Genomic DNA, 23749 nt, shown 5'->3' with positions numbered 1-23749 from the left:
AGTGATGCACATTGGATGATCGGGTGGATTTGAATGCTATCCATGGCATATGGCCCGGGTCCTGCTCCAGCATCTCTGCGGCCGCGGCTGTGCCGCTTCCCCCTGCTCGCTGCATCATTTGCTATCAGGTCGTCTGGACACTTACTAGACCCGGAACCGGAGCAGAACGGCTGATCTGCAGTGCTGGGGACCACGCATCTTCCAAAACATCTAAGCATATTCTCCCCAGCTTGTCTACCTCGGGGTGACTTTGGTCATGAGCTGTCCTTCAGGGGCTGCGGGCTGGCGCTCCTCTGGAGGGAACAGTTCACGCTTAAAGGTCCCTCCCTCAAAGGCGGCATCGGGGGCCAGCAGTGACCGCACGGAGACCGCGGCCGCCGCGGTCCGGCTCTGGCTCACGCGGGGACCCCCCACCCCCCGGTCCTGCGGGGCGGCTGGTCATCCCCGAGCCCGGCCTCGCCGCCCGCTGCCCGCGGGAGTGAAGTCCCTCTGCACCCACGAATTTAACAGCTCACACGTGGTCAGCAGGGCGGGCACCGTGAACCCGCCTGACTTCATAACCAGCTGGGCTGGGCTTTTGTGTCGCAAACACGGTGCGGGGGAGGCGAGGCCGCGGGCCGGGTGTCCTCGGGGGGCGCTCACTCGGGGCTGCCTCGGCCTTCACCCCGCGGGCAGCAGGGGCCGTCCACGGCGAGCGCCGACACGGCCGGCGGGGCCGCCCTGAGCGTCCGGGGGACTCGGGTGGGCTGAGCGTGGGAGCACGGCTAGCGAGGACCGTGTAGCGTGGAGTGTCGGGGGCAAAAGACAACTGTCGCCGCGCCGCCCTCACGCGGACTCGCAAACCGCGCCCCGCGCCCCTCACCCGTCGGGCCGCGACGTCCTCCGCGGTGCCCAGATGCTGAGCTGCCCGTGCCTCACCTGGTCATCCCCGGGAACGTCCGGAATCACTGACACCTGAGAGCTCTGCAGCCGCCACAGGCCGCGAAACCCCACGCAGGGACTGTGCAAGGAGCTGGAAACATTACTACTTAAAATGCAGGGACAGAATTAACTGGCCCAAAACATTACCAAAGTGAAAGTCACTTAGACAGTTTCATAGCGCTTAGTTTTAAGTCGTACACAGCAACTTGTCTCATTAAATTCCGATATATAACACTAAAAAATTTAAATTTAAAATTGAGCATTGAGGTTTGCTATTAGATTAGTAAGTAGTGACCTGCCCTTTGTTTAGAACTTTCCATCTAAGCCGAGAATGTAATTCTGCGCAACATGTCTGGTTCCCTTTCATTACACGTGGATACTGGACTTTGTCCTGCTGTGTCTCTGCAGTTATTCTCATTGGGGCATACCTCTGGTTAATCTACACAGGCATACTTTTACATTTTAATTTTAAAATGTTCAGTGACTCCTTTAGGGAAAGCAGGGCAGCAGGTTTCACTCTTTCAGCCCTTGCCGTCCAGACCCGGGGCCTGGGCTCTGGTCCAGGCGAGCGGCAGCGGACGTCCCGTGAGGCCTGGAGAACAGGAACCCCCCCACCCAGGACGGGGCGTGGCAAATATTTCCAACAGCTCTCACACCCTAGCCCATACCTTTTCACCCTCCAGCAACTGCTCTCTTATAATAACCCCCTTATCAACTTCCACCCTCCAGCAACTGCTCTCTTATAATAACCCCCCTTATCAACTTCCACCCTCCAGCAACTGCTCTCTTATAATAACCCCCCTTATCAACTTCCACCCTCCAGCAGAGACAATTACAAGCCTGCCTGTTTCAGGCAGCATTTAAATTATTTTTTTTTACAATTTATTTTATTTTATTTTTTTAAACACCAAATACGTGCAAACATTCCTATTTTGATTATTTCGTTCTACATATATAATCAATAATTCACAATATCATCACATAGTTGCATATTCATCATCATCATCATTTCTTGGAACATTTGCATCTATTCAGAAAAAGAAATAAAAAGAAAACAGAAAAAAAAATTATACATACCATACCCCTTACCCTTCCCCCCCACTGATCACAAACATTTCAAACCAAATTTATTTTAACATTTGTTCCCCCTATTATTTATTTTTATTCCATATGTTCTACTCGTCTGTTGACAGGGTAGAAAAAAGGAGCATCAGTCACAAGGTTTTCATAATCACACAGTCACATTGTGAAAGCTATATCATTATACAATCATCTTTAAGAAACATGGCTACTGGAACACAGCTCCACATTTTCAGGCAGTTCCCTCCAGCCTCTCCATTACATCTTGAAAAACAAGGTGATATCTACTTAATGTGTAAGAATAACCTCCAGGATAACCTCTCGACTCTGTTTGAAATCTCTCAGCCATTGACACTTTATTTTGGCTCATTTTACTCTTCCCCTTTTTGGTCGAGAAGGTTTTCTCAATCCCTTGATGCTGAGTCTCAGCTCATTCTAGGATTTCTGTCCCACGTTGCCAGGAAGGTCCACACCCCTGGGAGTCATGTCCCACGCAGAGAGGGGGAGGGTGGTGAGTTTGCTTGTTGTGTTGACTGGTGAGAGAGGCCACATCTGAGCAACAAAAGAGGTTCTTTGGGGGTGACTCTTAGGCCCAACTTTAAGTAGGCTTGACCCATCCTTCAAGCATTTAAATTTTAACTTTACCAGCACTACCAGCTCCCAACCTAACCCCTAACTCTGGAAACCCACCCATACATGTGGAAAGGGTGAATTTGCCCCAGAGGCAGAGGGCAGGCCTTCCTCCTCCTCAATGTTCAGGAAGAGTTTTGCAACCTCAGGCCTCAGAGAGAGTGGGGCACATTCCTCGGGGGTTGGGGAGAGCCTGGCTGCCACCCCACTGTTCTGAAGAGCTTGAGCGTGTGCCCCGGAGATGGCAGAAAGTCAGGTTGCCGCCCCGATGCCTGGAGAGGGTGGAGCCAGGAACAAGGTGATCTTCCCCAGTGCTCTCCAATGTCACAACCCTCACTCCAGTGTCTGGAGAAAGAGGAGCTGCTGGGTAAGCCTTGGAGAGTGTGGGACTGCCGCCCTCTCAAGCTCAAAGAGGAAACATCATTCCATAGATGACTCTCAGGACTTAAAATCTAACGGAGTTTTCCCTGCTGGTTTTCAGAACTGTTTGGGTCTGATGACCCATTATCCTTCCAACTTCTTACTATGGAAATGGAAATGTTTATCCTACGACAGTCCCTCTTTTGTATAGTGTCAACAGATAACTTGTTCTGAGTTTCATAGGCCCAAAGCCAGAGGAGAATTTTGCCTTATAACAAACCTCACCTGTAGCTGATTTTGATGAGATTTTGTACTGTTTTTTTTTACTTAGTATTGTAATTATATTGTTTCTGAAATGGCTTAAGGCTTTTGTGATACTGTGATGGAATGAATGCATTTTGCATTTGGAAAGAACGTGTCCTTTGGGGGTCCAGAGGATGGAATGTGCTGGTTTGAAGCTGTTATGTACCCCAGAAAAGTCATGTTCTTTTTTTTTTTTTTATTTCAGGAACTTATTTTATCTAATATTACTATAGCTGCCTATTGTTTTTTTAACCATGTTTCTTTGTTGTAAAGTATTGTATATATATATATATATATATATATATATATATATACACACACACAAAGAAGAGAAACAAAAAAGAAATAATTTTCAAAGCACACTTCGACAAGCAGCTAGAGAATAGGTCCCAAAGTTTGTCATGGGCTACCATTCCCTCATCTCAGATTTTTCCTTCTAGCTGCTCCAAAACACTGGAGGCTTTACCAGAGTCATAATAATGGAATCATACAGTATCTGTCCTTTTGTGTCTGACTTATTTCAGTCAGCATTATGTCTTCAAGGTTCACACATGTTGTCATAGGTTTCAGGACATCATTTTGTCGCAATGCTCCTCAATATTCCATTGCATGTATAGACTACATTTTGTCTATCCACTCCTCTGTTGATGGGCATCTGGATTGTTTCCATCTCCTGGCAATTGTGAATAGTGCTGCTATGAACACTGGTGTGAAAATGTCTGTTCATGTCACTACTCTCAACTCTTCTGGGTATACACCTAATATTGGTATTGCCAAGTCATAGGGCAACTCAATATTTAGTTTTTTGAGGAATCGCCAAATTTCTTCCACAGCAGCTGAACCATTATACATTTCCACTGGCAGTGAATATGTGTTCCAATTTCTCCACATCCTCTCCAACATTTATAGTTTTCTGTTTGTTTAATAGCAGCCATTCTTATAGGTGTGAGGTGATACCTCATTGTTGTCTCAATCTGCATCTCACTTATAGCCAGTGAACATGAGCATCTTTTCATGTGTTTTTTAGGAATCTGTATTTGCTCTTCATAAAAATGCTATTCATTTCCTTTGCCCCTTTCATAATTGGCTTGTTTGTTCTTTTGTTGGTGAGCTGTATAATTTCTTTATGTACACAGGATATCAAGCCTTTATCCGATATGTGGTTTCCAAATATTTTCTCCCATCGAGATGGCTGCCTCTTTGCCTTTTTAACAAAGTACTTTGGGGCACAAAATCTCTTGATCTTAACAAGTTACCATTTGTCTTTCTTTTACAGCTTGTGCTTTAGGTGTAAAGACCCTATCACTAGATCTTGAAGAAGTTTTCCTATATTTGTTTCATAAAGTTTTATAGTACTGGCTCTTCCCATCAAATGGGAAGATATTTAGGTCTTTGATCCATTTTGAATTAATTTTTGTATAGGGTGTAAGGTAGGGGTCCTTTTTCATTCTTTTGACTATTGAAATCCACTTCTCCCATGCCCATATTTTGAAAAGACTATTCTGTCCCAGTTCAGTGGATTTGGGGGCCTTATTGAAGATCAAATGTCCATAAACATGGTGGTCAATCTCCACCCTCTTGATTCCATTCCACTGGTCAGTCCTATCTTTGTGCCAGGTACCATGCTGTTTTGACCACTGTGCTTTATAGTAAGCTCAAAAGTCAGGAAGTGATAGACCTCCCATTTTGCTCTTCCTTTTTAGGATACTGGGCTTGTTTGAAAGGAAGCATGCCCCCTAAGAAAAGCCATGTTTTAATATAAATCCCATTTCATAAAGGCAGAATAATCCCTATTCAATACTGTATATTTGAAACTGTAATGAGATCATCTCCCTGGTTGATGTGATTTAGTCAAGAATGGTTGTTAAACTGGATTAGGGGATGACATGTCTCCGCCCATTTGGGTGGATCTTGACTGGTTTACTGGAGTCCTATTTTGGAGAATGAGAGACTCAGAGAAGGTAGAGAATGCTACAGCACCACGAAGCAGGGAACCACCAGCCAGTGACCTTTGGAGATGAAGAAGGAAAACGCCTCCCGGGGAGCTGCATGAAACAGGAAGCCAGGAGAGAAAGCTAGCAGATGACGCCGTGTTCGCCATGTGCCCTTCCAGCCGAGAGAGAAGCCCTGACTGTGTTCACCATGTGCCTTCTCACTTGAGAGAGAAACCCTGAACCTCATTGGCCTTCTTGAACCAAGGTATCTTTCCCTGAATGCCTTAGATTGGACATTTCTAAAGACTTATTTTAATTGGGACATTTTCTCGGCCTTAGAACTGTAAACCAGCAACTCATTAAATTCCCCTTGTTAAAAGCCGTTCCATTTCTGGTATATTGCATTCCAGCAGCTAGCAAACTAGAACAGATATCTTAAGTATTGGGGGTCTCTTTCTCTTCCAAATAAATTAGATGACCTGTTTTTCCAAGTCTTCAAAGTAAGTTGTTGAGATTTTGATTGGTATCACTTTGAATCTGTAGCTCAGTTTGCATAGAATTGACATCTTGATGATATTCAACCTTCCTATCCATAAGCATGGAATAGCTTTCCATCTATTTAGATCATTTTAAAATTTCTTTCAGTAAATTTTTTTTTGTAATTTTCTGTTTATAAGTCCTTAACATACGTGCTTAGGTTTATTCATAGATACCTGATTCTTCTGGTCACTATTCTGAATCGAACTTTTTCCTTAGTTGTCATCTCAGATCATTGCTTGTGTATAGAAACATTACTAATTTTTGTACATTAATATTTTATCCCACCACTTTGCTGAATGCATTTATTAGCTTGTGCTGGTTTGAATTTGTGGACCCCAGAAAGCCCATGTCCTTTAACCCTCATTCAGTATTGCTGGGTGGGAGTTTTTAAGTTATCCATGGAGATGTGACCCACCCAATTGTGGGTGGTAACTGTTGATTAGATGATTTCCACGGAGATGTGTCTACACCCATTCAAGGTGGAGTTGCTCACTGGAGCCCTTTAAGAGTGAACCATTTTGGAAACAGCTACAGAGCGTGCTCAGCCAGAGACCTTTGGAGCTGAAGAAGGAAAACACCCCCAGGGAGCTTCATGAAATGAGAAGCCTAGAGAGGAAGCTAACAGACACTGTCATATTCGCCATGTGCTTTTCCAGGTGAGAGAGAAATCCTGAATGTCATCAACCTTCTTCAACCAAGGTATCTTCCCCTGGATGCCTTAGATTGGGCATTTCTATAGCCTTGCTTTAGTTTAGACATTTTCATGGTCTTAGAACATGTAAACATGCAACTTATTAAATCCCCCCTTTTAAAAGCCGTTCTGTTTCTGGTATATTGCATTTCACAGCTAACAAACTAGAACATAGCTCAAGTAGTTTTGCTGTAGTGTTCTCAGGGTTTCCTAAGTGTACAATCATGTCATCTGCAAATAATGAAAGTTTTACTTCTTTCTTTCCTATTTGGATGCCTTTTACTTCTTTCTTCTATCCTCCACCAGGGACACAAACTATAAACTCCGTCACAGCAGGGAGGCAGCCCCCCCAGACCGTCCCAGGCCACTGGAGCTGGTCTACACCACTGAATGGAACCTGAACCTACTTTGGCTGAGAAATATGGATGATCCAACTGTAAAAGCAGTGCCACAAATCCATGCAACAAATAAACCCTAGACAAGAGACACTGACCTTCAGAATAGGCCCATCAAGATAGTTAGATGACCAGATATCAGCAAAACTCACAAAGTACACTAACACTCAAGAAGAAATGGCCAAGTTGAAGGAAAAAAATAAAGTTGGAGGAGATGCAGAACCTGGAACAACTACTAAAAGATATGCAAACAAATCTCCTGAATCAATTCAAAGAAATGAAGGAAAATGTGTATAAAGAGATAAAGGATATTAAGAAGATACTAGAAGAACATAAAGAAGAATTTGAAAGAATATGTAGAAAAATAACAGACATTTGGGAAATAAAAGACTACAGATGAAATAAAAATAGGCTAGAGACAAAAATTGGCAGATCTGAAGAGGTAGAAGAAAGAATCAATGAACTAGAAGACAGATAAATCAAATTAAAACAGATGAAACAACAAATGGAGAAAAAATTAAAAAATTTGAGCAGGTTCAGGAAGTGACTGACAACACAAAGGACACAAACATGCATCATGGGTGTCCCAGAAAGAGAAGAGATGGGAAAGGGGCCAGGAAGAATATTCAAAGAAGTAATGGCTGGAAAAATTCCCAACCCTTATGAAAGATATAAAAATGCAAACCCAAGAAGCCCAACATACTTCAAGCAGAATAAATCCAAATAGACCCATGGATATCAGACTGTCAAATGCTGAGGAGAAGGAGAAAATTCTGAAAGCAGCAAGAGAAAAGTGATTCACCACGTTTCAAGGGAAGCCAAATAAGACTAAGTGTTGATTTCCCATCAGACACCATAGATGCTAGTGGGCAGTGGTACAAAATATATATATATATTTAAGTTAAATAATCTGTATTTACACATAGGGATTAAAAGTACTGATATTATGATGAATCTGAAGTACCCCAAAGTATCTCTGAATCATAAAAAATTACATTATATTCAGAATCATCGGAACATATTTGTTCCTACTTCTTTGATAATGATGATACAGACAAAAATATTAAAAAGAGCAGCCAACATTTATTATATATATATAAATGGTAGACAGTTGCTAAGTACCATACATACATTATCTAATTTAATTTTCATGGAAATCTGAGATAAATAGTTTCTTTACTCCTGGTTTTAAATAGGGACTCAGGGATTAGAAGAGTTAAGGTGGTCAATCATATGACTAGGAAGCAGTGGGGCTGGGATTTGAATTTGAGTTTGACCCCAGAGCTTCAGGTCTTATACTATTTAATCTTCCGCTGTTAATTACTTTTGTCAACATTGTTCAGGAGGAAACCTTACTCCCTTCTCTCTGTTACCCCACTTATTAAGGAGAGGTGGGCCTCCCTTTCTCTCTCCATGTGGGAAACTGCTGGGGAAGAAGTTTTCATATCCCTCTCCACCCCAGTAGAGTGGCCAGCCCTCCTCAAGGAAGCAGAATGGCTGGCAAGCTTCAGACAGGCCAAGAGGCCTGGATGTGTTTTGCTAAGCGGTCTCCAACACAGGATCTCCATGCAGGATTTCCATTTCTCTTTCCTCTTTTAAGTGGTACAATCTATTTAACATAATGAAAGAGAAAAACTGCCATCCAGGAATTCTCTATCCAGCAAAGCTGTCCTTCAAAAATGAGGGGTAGTTTAAAATACTCACAGAAAAACAGAAGCTGAGAGAGTTTGTTAACAAGAGACAACCCCTACTGGAAATGACTAAAGACAGCCCTGCTGGATGAAAAGAAAGACCAGAGAGACAGGTCTGGAGGAGGGCACAGAATTAAAGAACATTAGTAAGAGTAACTGAAAGGATAAAAAGAGCGAGAAAAAAAAACCAGATCTGACAAATAAAAACCAAAGGATAAGAAGGTTGAATCAAGAATTGCCTTTACAATATGTTAATGGATTAAACTCCCCAGTCGAAGGACACAGATCGGCAGAATGGATTAGGAAATATGATCCCTCCACATGCTATTTGCAGAGACTCATTTTAGACCCAAAGATGCAACTGGTTGAAAGTGAAAGGATGGAAAACGATATTCCACACAAAGAAAAAAGTTGGGATAGCTAACCTAATATCAGACAAATAGGCTTTAAATGCAAAAATGTTACAAGGTAAAGGAGGACACTATATATTAATAAAAGGGCAATTCAACAAGAAGAAATAACAATCATAAATATCTATGCTTCTAATCAAGGAGCCTTAAAGCCCAGGAGGCAAACAAACTGAAGGGAGTGACAGACGGCTCTACCGTAATAGTGGGAGACTTCGACACACCACCCTCTACAATAGATAGAACTAAGCAGGGGTTCAAAAAGAAACAGAGAACCTAAAAAATATAATAAATGGATTTGATCTAACAGATGTATAGAACACTGCATCCCCAAACAGCAGGATACACATTCTTCTCAAGTGCTCGTGGAACATTCCCCGGGACAGACCATATGCGGGACTCAAAACAGGTCTTTATAAACTTTAGAAGACGGCAATCACACAAACTACTTTTTACAATTACAATGGAATGAAGCTGGAAACCAATAACAGTACCAGAAAATACACAAATATATGGAGATTAAATAAAATGCACTTAATCAGTGGGTCAAAGAAGGAATTGCAAGAGAAATAAGTAAATATTTCAAGACAAATGGCAATGAGAACACAACATATCAAAACTTAAGGGATGCAGTGAAGGCAGTGCTGAGAGGGAAATATTGCCCTAAATGCCTACATTAAAAAGGAGGAAAAGCCAAAATAATTGACCTAACTAAATAACTAGGGAAACTGGACAAAGAACAACAAACTAATCCCAATGCAAGGAGAAGGAAAGAAATAACAAAGACTGGATTAGAAATTAATGAAATGGAGAATTAAAAAAAAACAAAACAGAAACAATGGAGGGGGTGCAAGGGTACTTCAGTGGTAGAATTCTCAGCTGCCATGTAGGACACCCTGGTTTGATTCTTGGTCCATGCACTTCCCCCCATTCATTCAACAAATGGGATAGCCACATGGAAAAAGAATGAAATGAGACCTCCCACCAATCAGCATAGAAAAAAACATTAGAGAGAATCAATAAAATCAAAAGGTGGTTCTTTGAGAAGATCAGAAAAATCTATAAACCCTTCTCCAGACTGACCAAGACAGTAAGAGAGAAGCTGCAGAGAAACAGCATCAGAATTGGGGTGGGGGCATTTCCATGGACCCTGCACTGACTCGAAAAGAAACAGAAGGTCTCAACAAACCAAGCACAAGTAAAGAGATCAAATCAGTCATGAAAAACCTCCCAACAAGGAAGAGCCCAGGACTGGATGGCTTCACAGGCAAGTTTTACCAAGATTCCAAAAAGAATTAATGCCATTTCTGTTCAAACTGTTCCAAAAGACTCAAGAGGAGAGAATACTCCCTAACTAATTCTATGAGGTCAATATCACCCTAATACCAAAGCCAGATAAAGATACTACAAGAAAAGAAAACTTCAGACCAATCTCTCTAATTAATATAGATGCAAATACCCTCAACAGAATACTTGAAAATAGAATCCAACAGCTAGTCAAAGAATTGTACACCATGACCAACTGGTTTTATTCCAGGTCTGTAAGTGTGGTTCAAACACAAGAAAATCTAAACTTGAAATTATTAACCAACATAATTTTTATAGTATTGACTCTGTTAATGAAAAATTTTAACATACCAGAATGTATGGTAAAGTAAACTATCCCAGAGCACAGGGTTAACCCCAGAAGCAAAAGGGGAAAGTGGTTGCTCAGCCAGCACCAACCATTTCAGAGCGTAACTGGAAATGTCCCATGATACGTCTTCTGATTGACATCATGCCTTTGGCCACATGAGCAGCAAGCGGGGGGAACATGGACATTTTCCCTCACCTAACAGGAAGACACTTTCCGTTCTCCAAGCCAAAAGAGCAAATAGTTGGATTCACTCTAGATGTAGAAAATCCAGTCTGTTTTCCAGCAACAGGACTTTTACACCCACACTGCGATTTAAGACTGCGGTATCTCCCAGCAGCCATTAGCTGACTCTGCTACTGACATCACACAGTATTGCTAACAAGCAAACATCATAATTTATGCATCGAGCTGCTCAGAGTCTGCTGTTGGATTAGAGCCCGAGAAAGAAGCTGAAAGCTTTCATCAAGGCAGTCATAAAAATAAGACTTGATCATAGTTCTTCCAAAAGTTTTGCGGCAGGGAGCTGAAAGGAAATTAGGTACTAGGATGAATCAAAGCCAAATGGTGAATCACTGAGCAGTTACATTAACTTGGTTTCTTCTTTCTAGTTGTCTCAGGTGTGGATTTTCAAAAGCATCTCTTTTTCCAGTGGTAACTCAGGCTGTGGTTTCTTGGGACAACAGAAGGATTTGAGGGCAGCAGATTTAAATATGCGCTGGGTGTACACGGTGGGCTGGGGGCTCTCCACACATCATCTCATTTATTCCCATCCTGGCTCGAAGCTGTTGTGTGCCCCAGAGAAGCCTGAGTTCCTTCAGTCCATCCCTGTGAGTGTGGCCATTTGCTTGCGTTGTTTCCATGGAGATGTGACCCAGCCCATTTGCGGTGGGTCTCAGTTCCCTTGCTGGAGGCCTTCATGAGAGGATTAAAGTCAGAGACATTTTGGAGAGAAGGACCAGTAGACATTGCCATGTGGCTTCCCATGTGACAAGAGGAACCCTGGGTGCCAGCAGCCTTTCCTCAGAGAAGGTATCTTCCTCTTGATGCCTTAATTTGGACATTTTTAAAGCATTTTTTATTGTGAAATATGACATATATACAAAAAAACAACAATAATTTTCAAAGTACTTTTTTTTTTTTTTTTTTTGCATGGGCAGGCTCTGGGAATCAAACCTGGGTCTCCGGCCCCAGGAGAATTGGAGAATTCTTGCCCCAAGCCACCATCACACCGCCCTTCAAAGTACATTTTAACAGAGTTCAAAGTTTAGTGAGGGTTACCATTCCATATTTTCAGGTTTTTCCTTCTGGCTGCTCCAAAACACTGGAAGGTAAAAGAAATATCCATATAGTGACTTAGCCGCTCATTTGTTAAGTCCTGTCTTCTGTGTTATGACGCCTTCTTCTCCCACTCTACAGGAGTCTTTGAGCTCTCACTTTCCCATGTTGAAAAGGGGTGTCAGCAACACAGGATGGGGGATGGAATTGGTTCGTAGTCATGTCTGAGTTTTAGGATTTATCTGACCTAGGAACCATCTGGAGGTTATAGGTTTCAGGAAAGTAACTCAGCATGCGAAACTTTTGTAGCGTCTCGGTGAGAGCCCTGGGTGTTCTTCAGGGTTACCAGGACTGGTGTTGGTGGGGTTAGGCAGACCATGGCAGTTAGCAACGTCTAGCTGAGCGTGCAGAAGATCACCTCCAGAGTAGCTTCTCGACTCTACTTGAACTCTCTTAGCCACTGATGCTTTATTTTGTTTCACTTCTTTTCCCGCTTTTATTCTGGAAGGTATTGTTAATCTTGTGGCACCAGGGACTGGCTCAACCCTGGGAGTCATGTCCTGAATGTCACGTCCCATGTAGAGGGGAATTTGGACATTTCCATGGCCTTAGAATGGTACATTTGTAAACTAATAAATCCCCATTCTGAAAGCCAGCCCATTTCTCAGATATTGCATTCCAGCAGTTTTAGCAAACTGAAAGACATGTTAACAATTTTGAGTCTTCCAACCTATGAACACTGTATATTCTTTCATTTATTTAGCTCTTTTAAAAAATCAGTAGTTTTCTCATAGAGGTCTTGCACAGCATTCAACAGATAGCCCTAAGTATTTGACATTTCTTGATGCTATTGTGTATTGTACCTTTTTACAATTTCATTTTTTCTATTTCTGCATTGTTGACATATAGAACCACAATTGATGTTTGTATATTTACCTTGTCTTTAGTGACTTTGCTACATTTATTCATTCTAATTATTAATAGATTCTTTTAGGATTTATTAGGTATATAACCATGCCATCTGTGAATAATGACAGTTTTATTTTTCTCAAGTCTTGTCTTACTGCACTGGCTAAGACCTCCAGTAAACTATCAAACAAAAGTGGTAGCAAACCTCTTTGTCTCCTTCTCAATGACAAGTGGAACATTAAGTACTAAGACTGCAGGAGGATTTTTGTAAATACTCATTATCAGGTTAAGAAAAATTTCTTCCATTTTAATATGCTAAAATTTTTTAAAATCTTGAATAGTTGTTAGATTATATTAAATGAGTTTTCTTGCTTTTTCTTGTGATAAGCATATGATTTTTCTGCTAATATGATAAATTATAGCGATCAAGTTTTTCATGTGCTACCACCCTCGTACTTATGAAATAAACTTCATTGGGTTGTGATATATTATACTTTTTAGATATATTATTGGATTATATTTTGCTAACATTTTCTTTAGTATTTTAAAATCTCTGCATGGAAGACAATGATATATAATGTCTTTGTCGGGTTTTGAAATCAACTTATCCTGGCCTCACAGAATAAGGTGAGACGTATTCCCTCTTTTTTCTATATGTGGGACAGTTTCTGTAAGTTTTTTGGTTTGTTTTTTCAAATGTTAAGGATTCACCAGTGAAGTTGTTTGATCTCGTGGCTTTCTTTGAGGAAGGAATTTTAGTAATGGCCTCCCCCGCCCCGCCCTTTTAATCAGGTTTTTTGAGTTATAATTTGCACACAATCAAGTCCACCCACTTTAGCGTTCAGTTCCCTGAGTTGTAGCAAATGTGCCGGTGTGCTCACAGCTACCGGACAGCCAGGGCTGGCCGGCAAAACCTCCTGTCCCTTCCTGCCAACCCCTTCCCCACCCCAGCCACTAAGCCATTTTTTATAGTTTCCCTTTTTCAGAATCAATCTTTAAAAAATGTTGAATTATCCAGATTATGCATTTCTTTCTGTAGCTTTGATAAACTGCATTTTTCAAGAATTTGTCTATTGGATTTAAATGGTCACATTCCTTGGGAAAGGCTGTTTATATCTTATTCTTTTAAATGTCATCAGGCTCTGGGGTGGTGTTCCCCTTTTGATACTGGTTATCTGTGCTTTCTTCAGTTTTTCTTTGTTGCTCTTGAATGTTTAACAATTTAAATATTTTTTTAAAACCTCTTGGCTTTGTTGATTTTTCTACTGCATATGTGTTTTCTATTTCCTAGGTTCCTCCTCTTATTACTTATTTCCTTCTACTTTGAGTCTGATTTTTCTTTTTCTAGTTTTATGAGATGGAAGCTTGGATGATTCCCAGTCTGACTTCTCTCCTAGCGTTTGTACTTTAGGCTGTGAGCTCCCGCGCACTCACAGCTTTGGCTACCATCTTTCCGTTGTCATTTCTCCAAGGATTCACCGGCTTCTCAGACGTGTCCTTCTTCACTTCCAGGAAACAATCCCACTGTGGTCAGAGAAAGTGCTCAACATAATTTCAGTACCTGTCTGACGTTCGTTGAGGCTAGCTCTGCACCGGCTCATGGCCCATCTTGGTAAATTCCCCGCATCGTTTTGTTCCAGTCTTGCCGGGGTCTGGGGTTGACACGGGACCCGGGCCTGGGGCCCATGGGCCGATTGGCGTCTCCGGCGCAGGAACCACAGTCACCTGTCCGAGGAGAAGCGAGGCTCGGTCAGGAGAACCTCCGCGAAGCCGCCCACGGGGTCTGAGGCTCGGCAACCCCGGGTAAAAAAAAAACCAACATGAGCCTTTCTGTACAGCTGCGGTGGGAAACCCGCCGGGGAGCCAGGCTGGCGGGAGGGGCCCGTTTCTCCAGGTTTTGCAGTCACGGTGGAAGAGGGGGGGGGGGACTGTCTACAAGGCTGATCCGCCGGGGCCGCGAAAACGGAGCTCAAGGGAGCAGCGAGAAAACCCAGGTCAAGAAAAGGGGGTCAGGCAGTGAAGGCCAAAATTCAAAACAAAATAACCAAAAATGGGGTTCGCGGCAAACTTCAGTGAGAAAAAGAAAAGGGACCGTCGGGTTTGGACGTTCCTTGGCTCCTGTGTCCCTAGTGGGGTCCGTGGAGGGGCGGGGGCTGCGGAGACACAGGTGTCCAGCCGGGGTCCACAAAAGGTGGCCCTGATGCAGGGACCTGAGGGAGGGCAGGTCGTGGGGGAGGTCACCCCAAGAATCAGCTTACAGGACAGGGGCGGCGAGGCAGGGACAGGAGGTGGCCAGCGGGGAGGGGAGAGCGTAGGGTGCGGGGGGGGGGGGGAGGCGGGGCAGCCCGGCCGCCGGGGGTGGTGGCCAGACCAGCCGCGGGGACCCATGCGCCCCTGCACCTCGGGGCCCGCCCCACTTCTGCGCAGAGCTCCTGCAGCCAGGACACGCCTTCGAGCTGGGCGGAGAGGAGGAGCGGGGAGGGTGTTACTTCTAGAACGAGCGCGGGGCAGGTCCCGGGGATCCTCACTCCGAGGAAGCGCGAAGGACCGAGGCGCGTGGCTGGGGGACAGCTCGTGAGGAAGGGCGGGCAGCTCACGGGACGCCAGGGTCACTGTCCTCTGTCCGTCCGACGCACCTTAAGCTATTTCCTAAAAGGAAGGCTGGGTGGGGGCCCCGGGGGCGTTATACGCCCACCCCTCACCACGCCAAGCGGCACAGCGGGACGCCAAGCGGCACAGCGGGGCCCCAAGCGCTGGCGCACAAAGGGCGAGGAGCGGGGCCCAGGCTCCGGGGGCTCCGCAGATGGCCTCGGGCACCGGACGGAACCTTACGATGTTTTGGGGGTTTTATCCATAAAACGTCTCTTTGACCGTCTATCTGGAAGATCCGGAGCGAGCCCCGCCAGAAGCCTCTTCCGCTGCCGGCAGTCGCGGGCCGGGCCCTGGGCAGGTGGCCGCGTGCGGGTGTCCAGCTCCCGCGCCACTCCCCCCCCGCGCCGTCCTCCCCCCCGCGCCGTCCTCCCCCCCCCCGCGCCGTCCTCCCCACCCCCCCCCCGCGGCCTCCGCAGTCCCGGGCTCGGCGGGCGGGGGCGCGCGGGCTCACGCGGAGGGCGGTGCTGGGGGCGGAGACGGCGGGAGGCCGCGGGGCCGCGGGGCGGGGCCGGGCGGGGCGGGGCGCGCTCTGGGGTTCGCGGCGGCTGCGGGGCCGGGCCCGGGCGAGCGCTGCGGCCGCCTCCGCGCGGTGCCTGCGGCCTGCGCCATGTACACCTTCGTGGTGCGCGACGAGAACAGCAGCGTGTACGCCGAGGTGGCCCGGCTGCTCCTCGCCAGCGGCCACTGGAGGCGGCTGAGGCGGGACAACCCGCGCTTTAACCTGATGCTGGGCGAGAGGAACCGGCTGCCCTTCGGGAGGCTGGGTGAGCCCCGGGGTCGGGGCCGAGCTGCCGCGGACAATGGCCGGGCCCTGCTGGGCGCCCTCCGGGCCGTGGGCGCTGGGGCGCGGGGCTCCGACGCGGCGGGGGCTGCCAGAGAGGGCGGCGGGGCGAGCGGGCCCGGGCGGGGCGGGAGCTCGGCTCTCAGGCCCTCCCCGCCCCGGGCGCGGCTTCCCCTTTGTGCGCGCGCGGCCGGGCTGCCCGGCCCTGCCCCACGGCCCGGGGACACCCTGGCTCCGGGTCCGAGGCCCCACGGCCCCGCCCCGGCCTGCGGGAGGGCCGAGGAGGACCTGGGCAGCTGGGGGTCGGGGCCGGGCCGCGGGGTCGTCGACCCTCCCGGAAGCCTCTCTTGAGGACGGCCCCGGGCCGGCGCGTCACATCACGGGGTGACCCCGCCGCGAGGAGGGCCTGCGCGGCGGCCGATGCTAGAAAGTCTCGGGTGGGCCCCGGAGGCCCTTCTGCTGCGCCACCGCGTCGGGACACTCTCGGCACCGAGAGGCGAGAGGACGGGAGCGGGGCTCGCAGAGAGCCTGACCTCCCCCTTGCGCCGGCCGCGCCCCTTCTGGGCCCTGGCCTTCCTCCCGGGCGTGCGGGGCGCAGGGCTCCTGTTAACAGCGACACGACCCCAGGTGTCCGCAGGCCCGTGGGCTCCACATCCCGCGGGCGCCGCCCGTGCAGCGGTTCGGTAGACGTCGGGTTTTAAGGGGAGAAAAGCATCGCATCCCTCCCGTAATGGCTGGGTGCTTTCCGTGCCGCCCCGAGGGGTGGGGAAAGCGGCTAGGGGTGGGCGGGTGAGGGGGCGCTGGGAAGGCCGCGGGCGGCCCCCGGGAGCGGGAACTGATTTGTGCGTTTCGCAGTGAAGGATGCCCACCGCTGGCACCTTCCGTTCAAAACCCTTTGTTGGTGTTGTTTTCATTTTTGTTATGGAAAAGCGCAATATTGTTAGGATTCTAAGCAAAAAAAGTTAAGCTTTCATTTTTACTTGTATCCTTCTGCTGTAGCTTTAGAGCCGAGGAGACATGCATAGGATCAGGCGAAATGAAGTTCCCTTTGGGGTGCTGGCCATTCCAGACCCTCTGATTTTGTAGGCACACCCTCTCCACCGCCTTCTTTCTCCTGCTCCCCAGAGCGGCTGCACCTGTCCGAGGACCTTTGACTTCTGTGGAAAGAAGGATGGGGACGTGGGCTGCAGGACTAGTCAACTAGCCTTACTGGACAGGGGTGACTAGTAAGCCACATGTTTTAAGCCAGAGAAGAGATCCCTTAGGCCCAAGTCACCGAGGAGAAGAGGCAGTGTGGGTGTTGGCAGACCTGCGAGGCTGATGTCATCATGCAGTGTGGGGAGGGGGGAGTCCTTAGCAGGTACTGAGATCGGGGACTGCAGGGCAGCCAGCCCTTCCCTTCTGATGGCCAGTCCCGAGCTGGGCTGGCACCACTGATCCCCCCATCCTACGGCCGGTCCCCCCACCCCTGCATCCTGTGGCCGATCCCCCCACTCTGGTCCTGTGGCTGCCCTCTGCACCCCACCCCCCACCCCCAGTCCTGCAGCCGATCCCCTCTGGTCCTATGGCCAGTCCCCCCTCGTCCTGCGGCCGACCCCCCAGTCCTCTTCTCCCCTGAGCCCTGTCTCTCCTTCACAGGGCACGAGCCCGGGCTGGCGCAGCTGGTGAACTACTACAGAGGGGCCGACAGACTGTGCCGCAAAGCTTCTCTGGTGAAGTAAGTTCTGTACTACCTCCTCCTCCAGTTTCTTACCTAGAGGGCTTAGCTTTCTTCCTGAGAACCTGAGCCGGACTGTGGAATCACTGATGATTTCTAAAGGGTAAAAGTACCTTTATTAGAAAGCCAACAAGTATCAGTGCTGGGGCTTCTGCGCAGCCTGTGATAATGACCCGGAACTTGCTGTTTACTGCTTGATGAGGGGTATTACGTTCTGGTCATCCTGAGAAGAGGGACCTGCAGCTCCCGCTCCTGGGTGCCCACCTTGGGGGAGAAGCCAGGCAGGGGGCTCCGCTGCACTCTAGCCTCAGCCTTGGCCGGCCCTGGGGTGAAGGTGCCTCCGACTTGGGCACCCTGAGGCAGGGCCGGGGCTGGGTGGTCTCTGGGCATTTCCAGGCCGCACGTGGGAAAGGGATGGCCTGGGCAGGGAGCCGTGGTGCTCACGCTGCAGGGGGGGGCCGCAGCTCGAGCTGGCAGGAGGCCTGGGCAGCAGTGAAGGCCCCCACTTCCCCTGCGTGGGCAGATGTCCTCCTCCCTCAGCCCCAGGCCCGCCCAGGGGACACAGCTGTGGGGACAGGTGGACTAGGAAATGTTTGGCTTTCGTGGGGTTTCCTTCCCTGTTGAGAGGATTAATCGAGCTAATTTAGGAAAAGGCCCTGGACAACACCTGTCCCAGCTCTCAGTGTCCACCTAAAAGCTCTCTTTCGGGCACCGCCAGGACTCCTTCCAGACGGCTGGTGGGTGTGGCATAGCCGCTTGCATCTCCTGCAGTCTTGTCTCATTCTGGGTCTTCAAAATTTGGCGTGTTACAGATTTCTCAGTTCAGAGCTACACTTTCATTGGAAATACGTGATCTGTGTTCAGATTTCATAACATTTATGGTTGAAAAAGTCAGTTTACATACTTAAGTGCTTCCACATATGTAAAAGTTTTTCAGTAATTGGGTTGAGTACCAGAAAATTATTTTTCTTTAATATTTGCATCCACACAGGCAAAACTTGTTCACCTTTTGTAGAGTAATTGATTTTATTAGAAACCAAAGCATATCAATTTTAGGTCCATCTGTACAAATTAAGTAAATTTACCAACTCTTGTCTCAACACATTATTACTAATTCAAAGGGGTATTGCGTAAATTGAAAGGCAACCCTAAATCTATCAATCAGGATTTCTTCAAATTTCTCATTTGTTGTTGTTGTTGTTTTGTTTTCTTTTCTTTTTTCTCTCTCATTAGTTTTTGCAGCTGGTTTGCCTGATGTTAAAATCTCTGTAATTGGAGTCACGTTAGAAAAACATGGTTCATCATTCCTATTGATTTGTATTATGAAGTTAACAGCATAAATTCTCATACCTGTCTCACCTAGTTAGAAATGAATTTTTCTGTTCCTTTTAGCTTGACCATATACAGTGTGATATAGGTGAGAAAATGCCATTTTTAATCTTTGATTGTTGAATGAAATAAATTATTGAATGAAAATAATGATTTGGGAAGCATTCCTTTTATTTCAAGAAAATCTGGACTGATGGTAACATGTATCTTGATAAAAATCTTTCATGACTTAGTATTGGCAAGGAACACAGTATCACTAAATGTGTTTTCTGTTTCTTTCAGTAGTTCCGTGAACTAGTGAATCATTGTAGCATTTGCAGTGTATACTGAAGCATTTTAACTGCTGCATCGGTGACACTTTCCAGAGTCTCCTTCAGGAAACTGAGCGCAATTGTTTATGTACCATGTAGTGTAATGAAACATCAGCACTCTTAAAATCCCGGTAAATGAAGGTTTTTAACCTAACCTAGCTTGTAGCACTTTCTGTCATGATAGAAACTAATTTTTTTTTTATGTAGATGGAATTCTTCTTTGGCGAATGTAAAAGTTTTAGAAATATCTACACCATGTGTTTGATTTTTTTTCAGGCTTTAATTTGGCAGTATTTCATCATATGTTTGGAAGTCCTTTGTGACAAAACATACCCAAAGTATTCACTGGGGAGCATCTCTGATGTCACATGACTTACCTAAAGCTAGAGAGAAGTACTTGTGCTTTTTCATATTTTGAATCAGTTAAGCTTTGATTGCTAAAATGGCCTTGTCCTCATGGATAATTGTTTGTTGCTTAATTGGAGATCTTTCGCTGTTTATAAAATATCTTTTTAAATATTTTCTTCAAAATAATTTCTTTTACCATTTTTCCATCTAAAATGCTTTTCCTTGTGTGAGAATCCAAGCCAATTAATAGCTGGCTAAATTTACAAGCTCAGAACCTTTTCAAAAGTAGTTTTTAAAAAATTTTGTGTATATTTACTTCTAGTTGCAGTTCGCTAATTTTATCACTTCTTTTTTGACTGCTGAGAGGAAACTGTTTATCAAATCACTATGTACTTGCTAAAAATACCTTGTTTACATAACAGACGAGCAGCCTTTTCGTTCTGCTGGTAAATTGCAGTTGCCATTCATTGTGAAATTTGTGACATACCTTCTTTCAGCTTGTTTTCATTACTATTCTGAGTGCTGTTTTAGCTTCTGTGTCTCTATTTGATTCTTCATCATTAGTATGCCTTTACATTTTAAAAGGTACATTCTTATTATTTAATTAAAGGTAATTATACTTCATCTTAGTTACCAACCTAGTATCCACAGCCTTGACTGCAGCCCGTGCTGTAAGGACCACATTAAATGTGCTTTCTGGCTGAGGCCGTACAGGAGCCTTCCACCTCCGCTTCAGATCTCTCAGCCGTAGTACATCTATTTTGTTTTTTCTTTTAATAACGTTAGTCCTAGAAATGACGCCTGGGCCTGACAAACACACTGAAACTCAGCGACGGTGTCTCAGGCTTGCAGCGTTAAAGGGAAATATCTTCTAGAAACAGTAAAGCCGCAGGGGAGAGATCTACACTCCTTCGGCTTTTACATGGAGTTCAGTAAAATGTATGGTTCGGTTTTTCCGTCACATCAGCTGCATCACGGTCCCCGTTTGGGGCTGTGAGGACACAGAGTTTAACTTTGGCTGAGTTAGAAATAGATATTTTCATTTATTATAGTTCCTTCGAGTTCCAGTAACTTGAATTCTGTTTCCTTTAACTTTAAAATAGCATTATTTTAATCTCAATTTAGATTATGCCATCAGCTCACGAGTGGGCTCTCAGGGGTCCGTCCAGTGACGCTGCTGTCCCAGGCAGAAGCCAGAGGTGGGGGACCACAGGCCCCCTCCAAGGAGAAGGGAGCTCGAGCCTGCTTGGGGGCTCGGCTTGCACCCCGGCTTTGTCACTGAGTGCCTTGTGATCTTGGGAAATGTGCTCGCCCTCCGTGGGCCCACATCCCGGCTTGGGGGCTGTGACGGTGGTGCCTCCTGCTCCCTGGGCCGAAGCCCTCGCACAGTGGAGCCTTCCAGGCCTCAGCCCCTCCCTGGCCTGGCTGCACCTCCTGTTCTGGGGCTTCGTAAGGGCCGCTGGCATCCCTGTCCCGTTAGAAAGGTCCGTGCTGTATTCTGTCACCATAGCCAGGCCGGCGACCCAGAGGAAGACGTGAAGAGCTTAGTTAAGTCACTGGGCAATTCGGCTTCCTAGGGAGCCTTTCTCCCCGGAGGGCTGGGAGTCATTTGCTGGTTATCCTAGTAATTCATTCATTCTCCTCTTCGTTTTTTACTGGATCTGGCTCAAGCACCACGTATTTGTTGAAAAGACATAGGTTTAGGGTTTCGTCCAGTTACGCTCCCTTAGACATGCGTTTCAGAGGGGGCTGGCGAAGGGCACGGGGCCTCTCTGCGTCCCCGGGGTTGTGCCGCCGCGGTGGGTGCTGGCACCTGTGCACTGCGCTGTGTCCCTCAGGGGTTGGCCTGGAGCTGGGGAGCTGGGTCCGCCTGAGCTCCTGGGAAAGGACTGGCCTTTCTGAATAGAGCTGGTTCATGACGGATGGCACTGAGAAGGAAGGCTGATCTTCTGTCGTCTGCCAGGCTAATGAAGACGAGCCCCGAGCTGGCCGAGTCCTGCGCATGGTTCCCCGAGTCCTTTGTGATATACCCAACTAATCTGAAGACGCCGGTTGCCCCGGCGCAGGATGGATTCCAGCCGCCCATCAGTAACTCAAGGACGGATGAAAGACAGTTCTTCCTGGCCTCTTACAACAGAAGGAAAGAGAGTGGAGAGAGCAATGTGTGGATTGCGAAGTCATCAGCGGGCGCCAAAGGTGAGCTGCGTTATTGCTGCCTCTTCTCTATCCCCGTAGGCCCCTGTTGCAGCAAACAGCTGCGTGGACAGCGCTGGTGTCCACCACTGTCCTGCAAGCTTACTCAAGGAAATAATTAAAAAGAAACAAGAGTGATACATAGCAAAGATAGTTACTACTGCGCTACCTGTAATAGCAACATGTTATTGAGAAACAGCCCCATGGTCCAGCAGTCAGTAAACAGATCTGTAGTGTTTTTACATCGACATATTTTTCAGTCACTAGCATAATTGTGAAGTTAATGTAGAAACAGTGAAAATATTGACAATATGAAATGAGGACAGAACATGAAATGAGTTCACTTTGAACCGTCTTTGCCCACATATAAAGGAGGGAAAAATGGAAGAAGTTAACTGTTAGGAATAAGACTATGGGCAACTTCTCCAGTTCCCTTTAATAGCATATTTTTCAATAATAGTTTTCAAAAGTTATAAAAACGTATCTGTCTTATCTCCTTACCTTCTTCCCATTATTTTTCCTGCCTCCCTGCGTTGGGTGTGTTAATTTTCGATAAGAACCAGCCGACCCACGGAGTGTCGGGATGAGGTGTACCCCTGGGAGGGTGGGGCCAGGTGTTATGGAGCGTGAGCCGCGGCCACTTCAAGTGGTGTCCTGGGTGACTGTCCCAGAACCGATTGCAAAGCGCTGCGGAAGGCAAGAGGCTCACATGTGCACTAAAGAGTTGGGAAGTGGAAATAAAGAGGAGCCTGGAAATCTGGGTGCTGAGGGAAATGAACCAGAATCAATCCTGTAGTGAGAAGAGAGGAAAGGGCCTTTGTACGTGGGTTTGCGGTTCCCGCGCAAGGGGCTAATGAATGGCAGGACAAGAGACAGAAATGGGGTGTTGAGAAAGGGGGCTGCCTTTAGAAAAGACGGGTCATTCAATTAATGAGCTGATTTGGGTGGTGCAGTGGTGACTCGGTGGCAGAATTCTTGCCTGCTATGCCAGAGACCCAGGTTTGATTCCTACAGCTGCCCATGCCCCCCAAAAGTATTAAATTAATGAGCTAAATTGAATGAGTTTGTAGCCAAATGGAGAAGCGCTGTAAATGCTCAGTGCTTAGACACCGTGAATACCTGTAGGTGTGAAATGTCGTGGCAAGGTCCTGCCAGGACCGTGCTGACAATCCGAATGGAAAAAGCTATTGTGCCCTTGTGGTGGGGGGAAGAGAATGCGGGGACTGGGGTGGGGGTGCAGGGAAGGCGCCTTTGTGGGCCAAGGAAAGCCCTGTGGGCTGCTCTGCCGGCATAACCTCCTGCCTGGCTTTGCAGAGAGCTTTTCCTTGTGGGGTGAACTGGGCGAGCCTCTGCTTTCCCTGTTCCACCAGGTGAAGGCATCCTCATCTCCTCCGAGGCTGCCGAGCTGCTGGATTTCATCGACACGCAGGGACAGGTGCACGTGATCCAGAAGTATCTCGAGCACCCTTTCCTCCTCGAGCCAGGTCAGCGCAAGTTCGACATCCGGTGAGCCGTCTGTGTCTACATTCTCGTTTTTATTACTCTGAAAAAAGTGAGCATGCGTGCTGAGTGGCACATGAAATGTGGTGGTGTTTTACACTGTGTTGAATATGTTACCGAAATTTAGCACAGCTGAATGGAACTGA

The 23749-nt window shown here is 46.8% G+C and overlaps 1 protein-coding gene across 2 annotated transcripts in view; it reads left to right on the top strand.

Moving 5' to 3' along the window:
* Positions 1-15983: 15983 nt before the first annotated feature.
* The window catches only part of TTL (tubulin tyrosine ligase), a 43159-nt gene continuing 35393 nt past the window's right edge, over positions 15984-23749 (top strand). For both annotated transcript variants that reach the window (XM_077133705.1, XM_077133704.1), the window contains exons 1-4: positions 15984-16188; positions 17844-17922; positions 21874-22106; positions 23474-23609. In XM_077133705.1, the coding sequence (XP_076989820.1) occupies positions 16032-16188; positions 17844-17922; positions 21874-22106; positions 23474-23609 (605 nt within the window). In that variant the 5' untranslated portion in view covers positions 15984-16031. The remainder of the gene's footprint in view (positions 16189-17843; positions 17923-21873; positions 22107-23473; positions 23610-23749) is intronic.

This window comes from Tamandua tetradactyla, chromosome 17, assembly GCF_023851605.1.
Source record: "Tamandua tetradactyla isolate mTamTet1 chromosome 17, mTamTet1.pri, whole genome shotgun sequence".
In the NCBI taxonomy this organism is placed as follows: Eukaryota; Metazoa; Chordata; class Mammalia; order Pilosa; family Myrmecophagidae; genus Tamandua; species Tamandua tetradactyla.
This window is presented reverse-complemented; position numbering and strand designations above follow the sequence as displayed.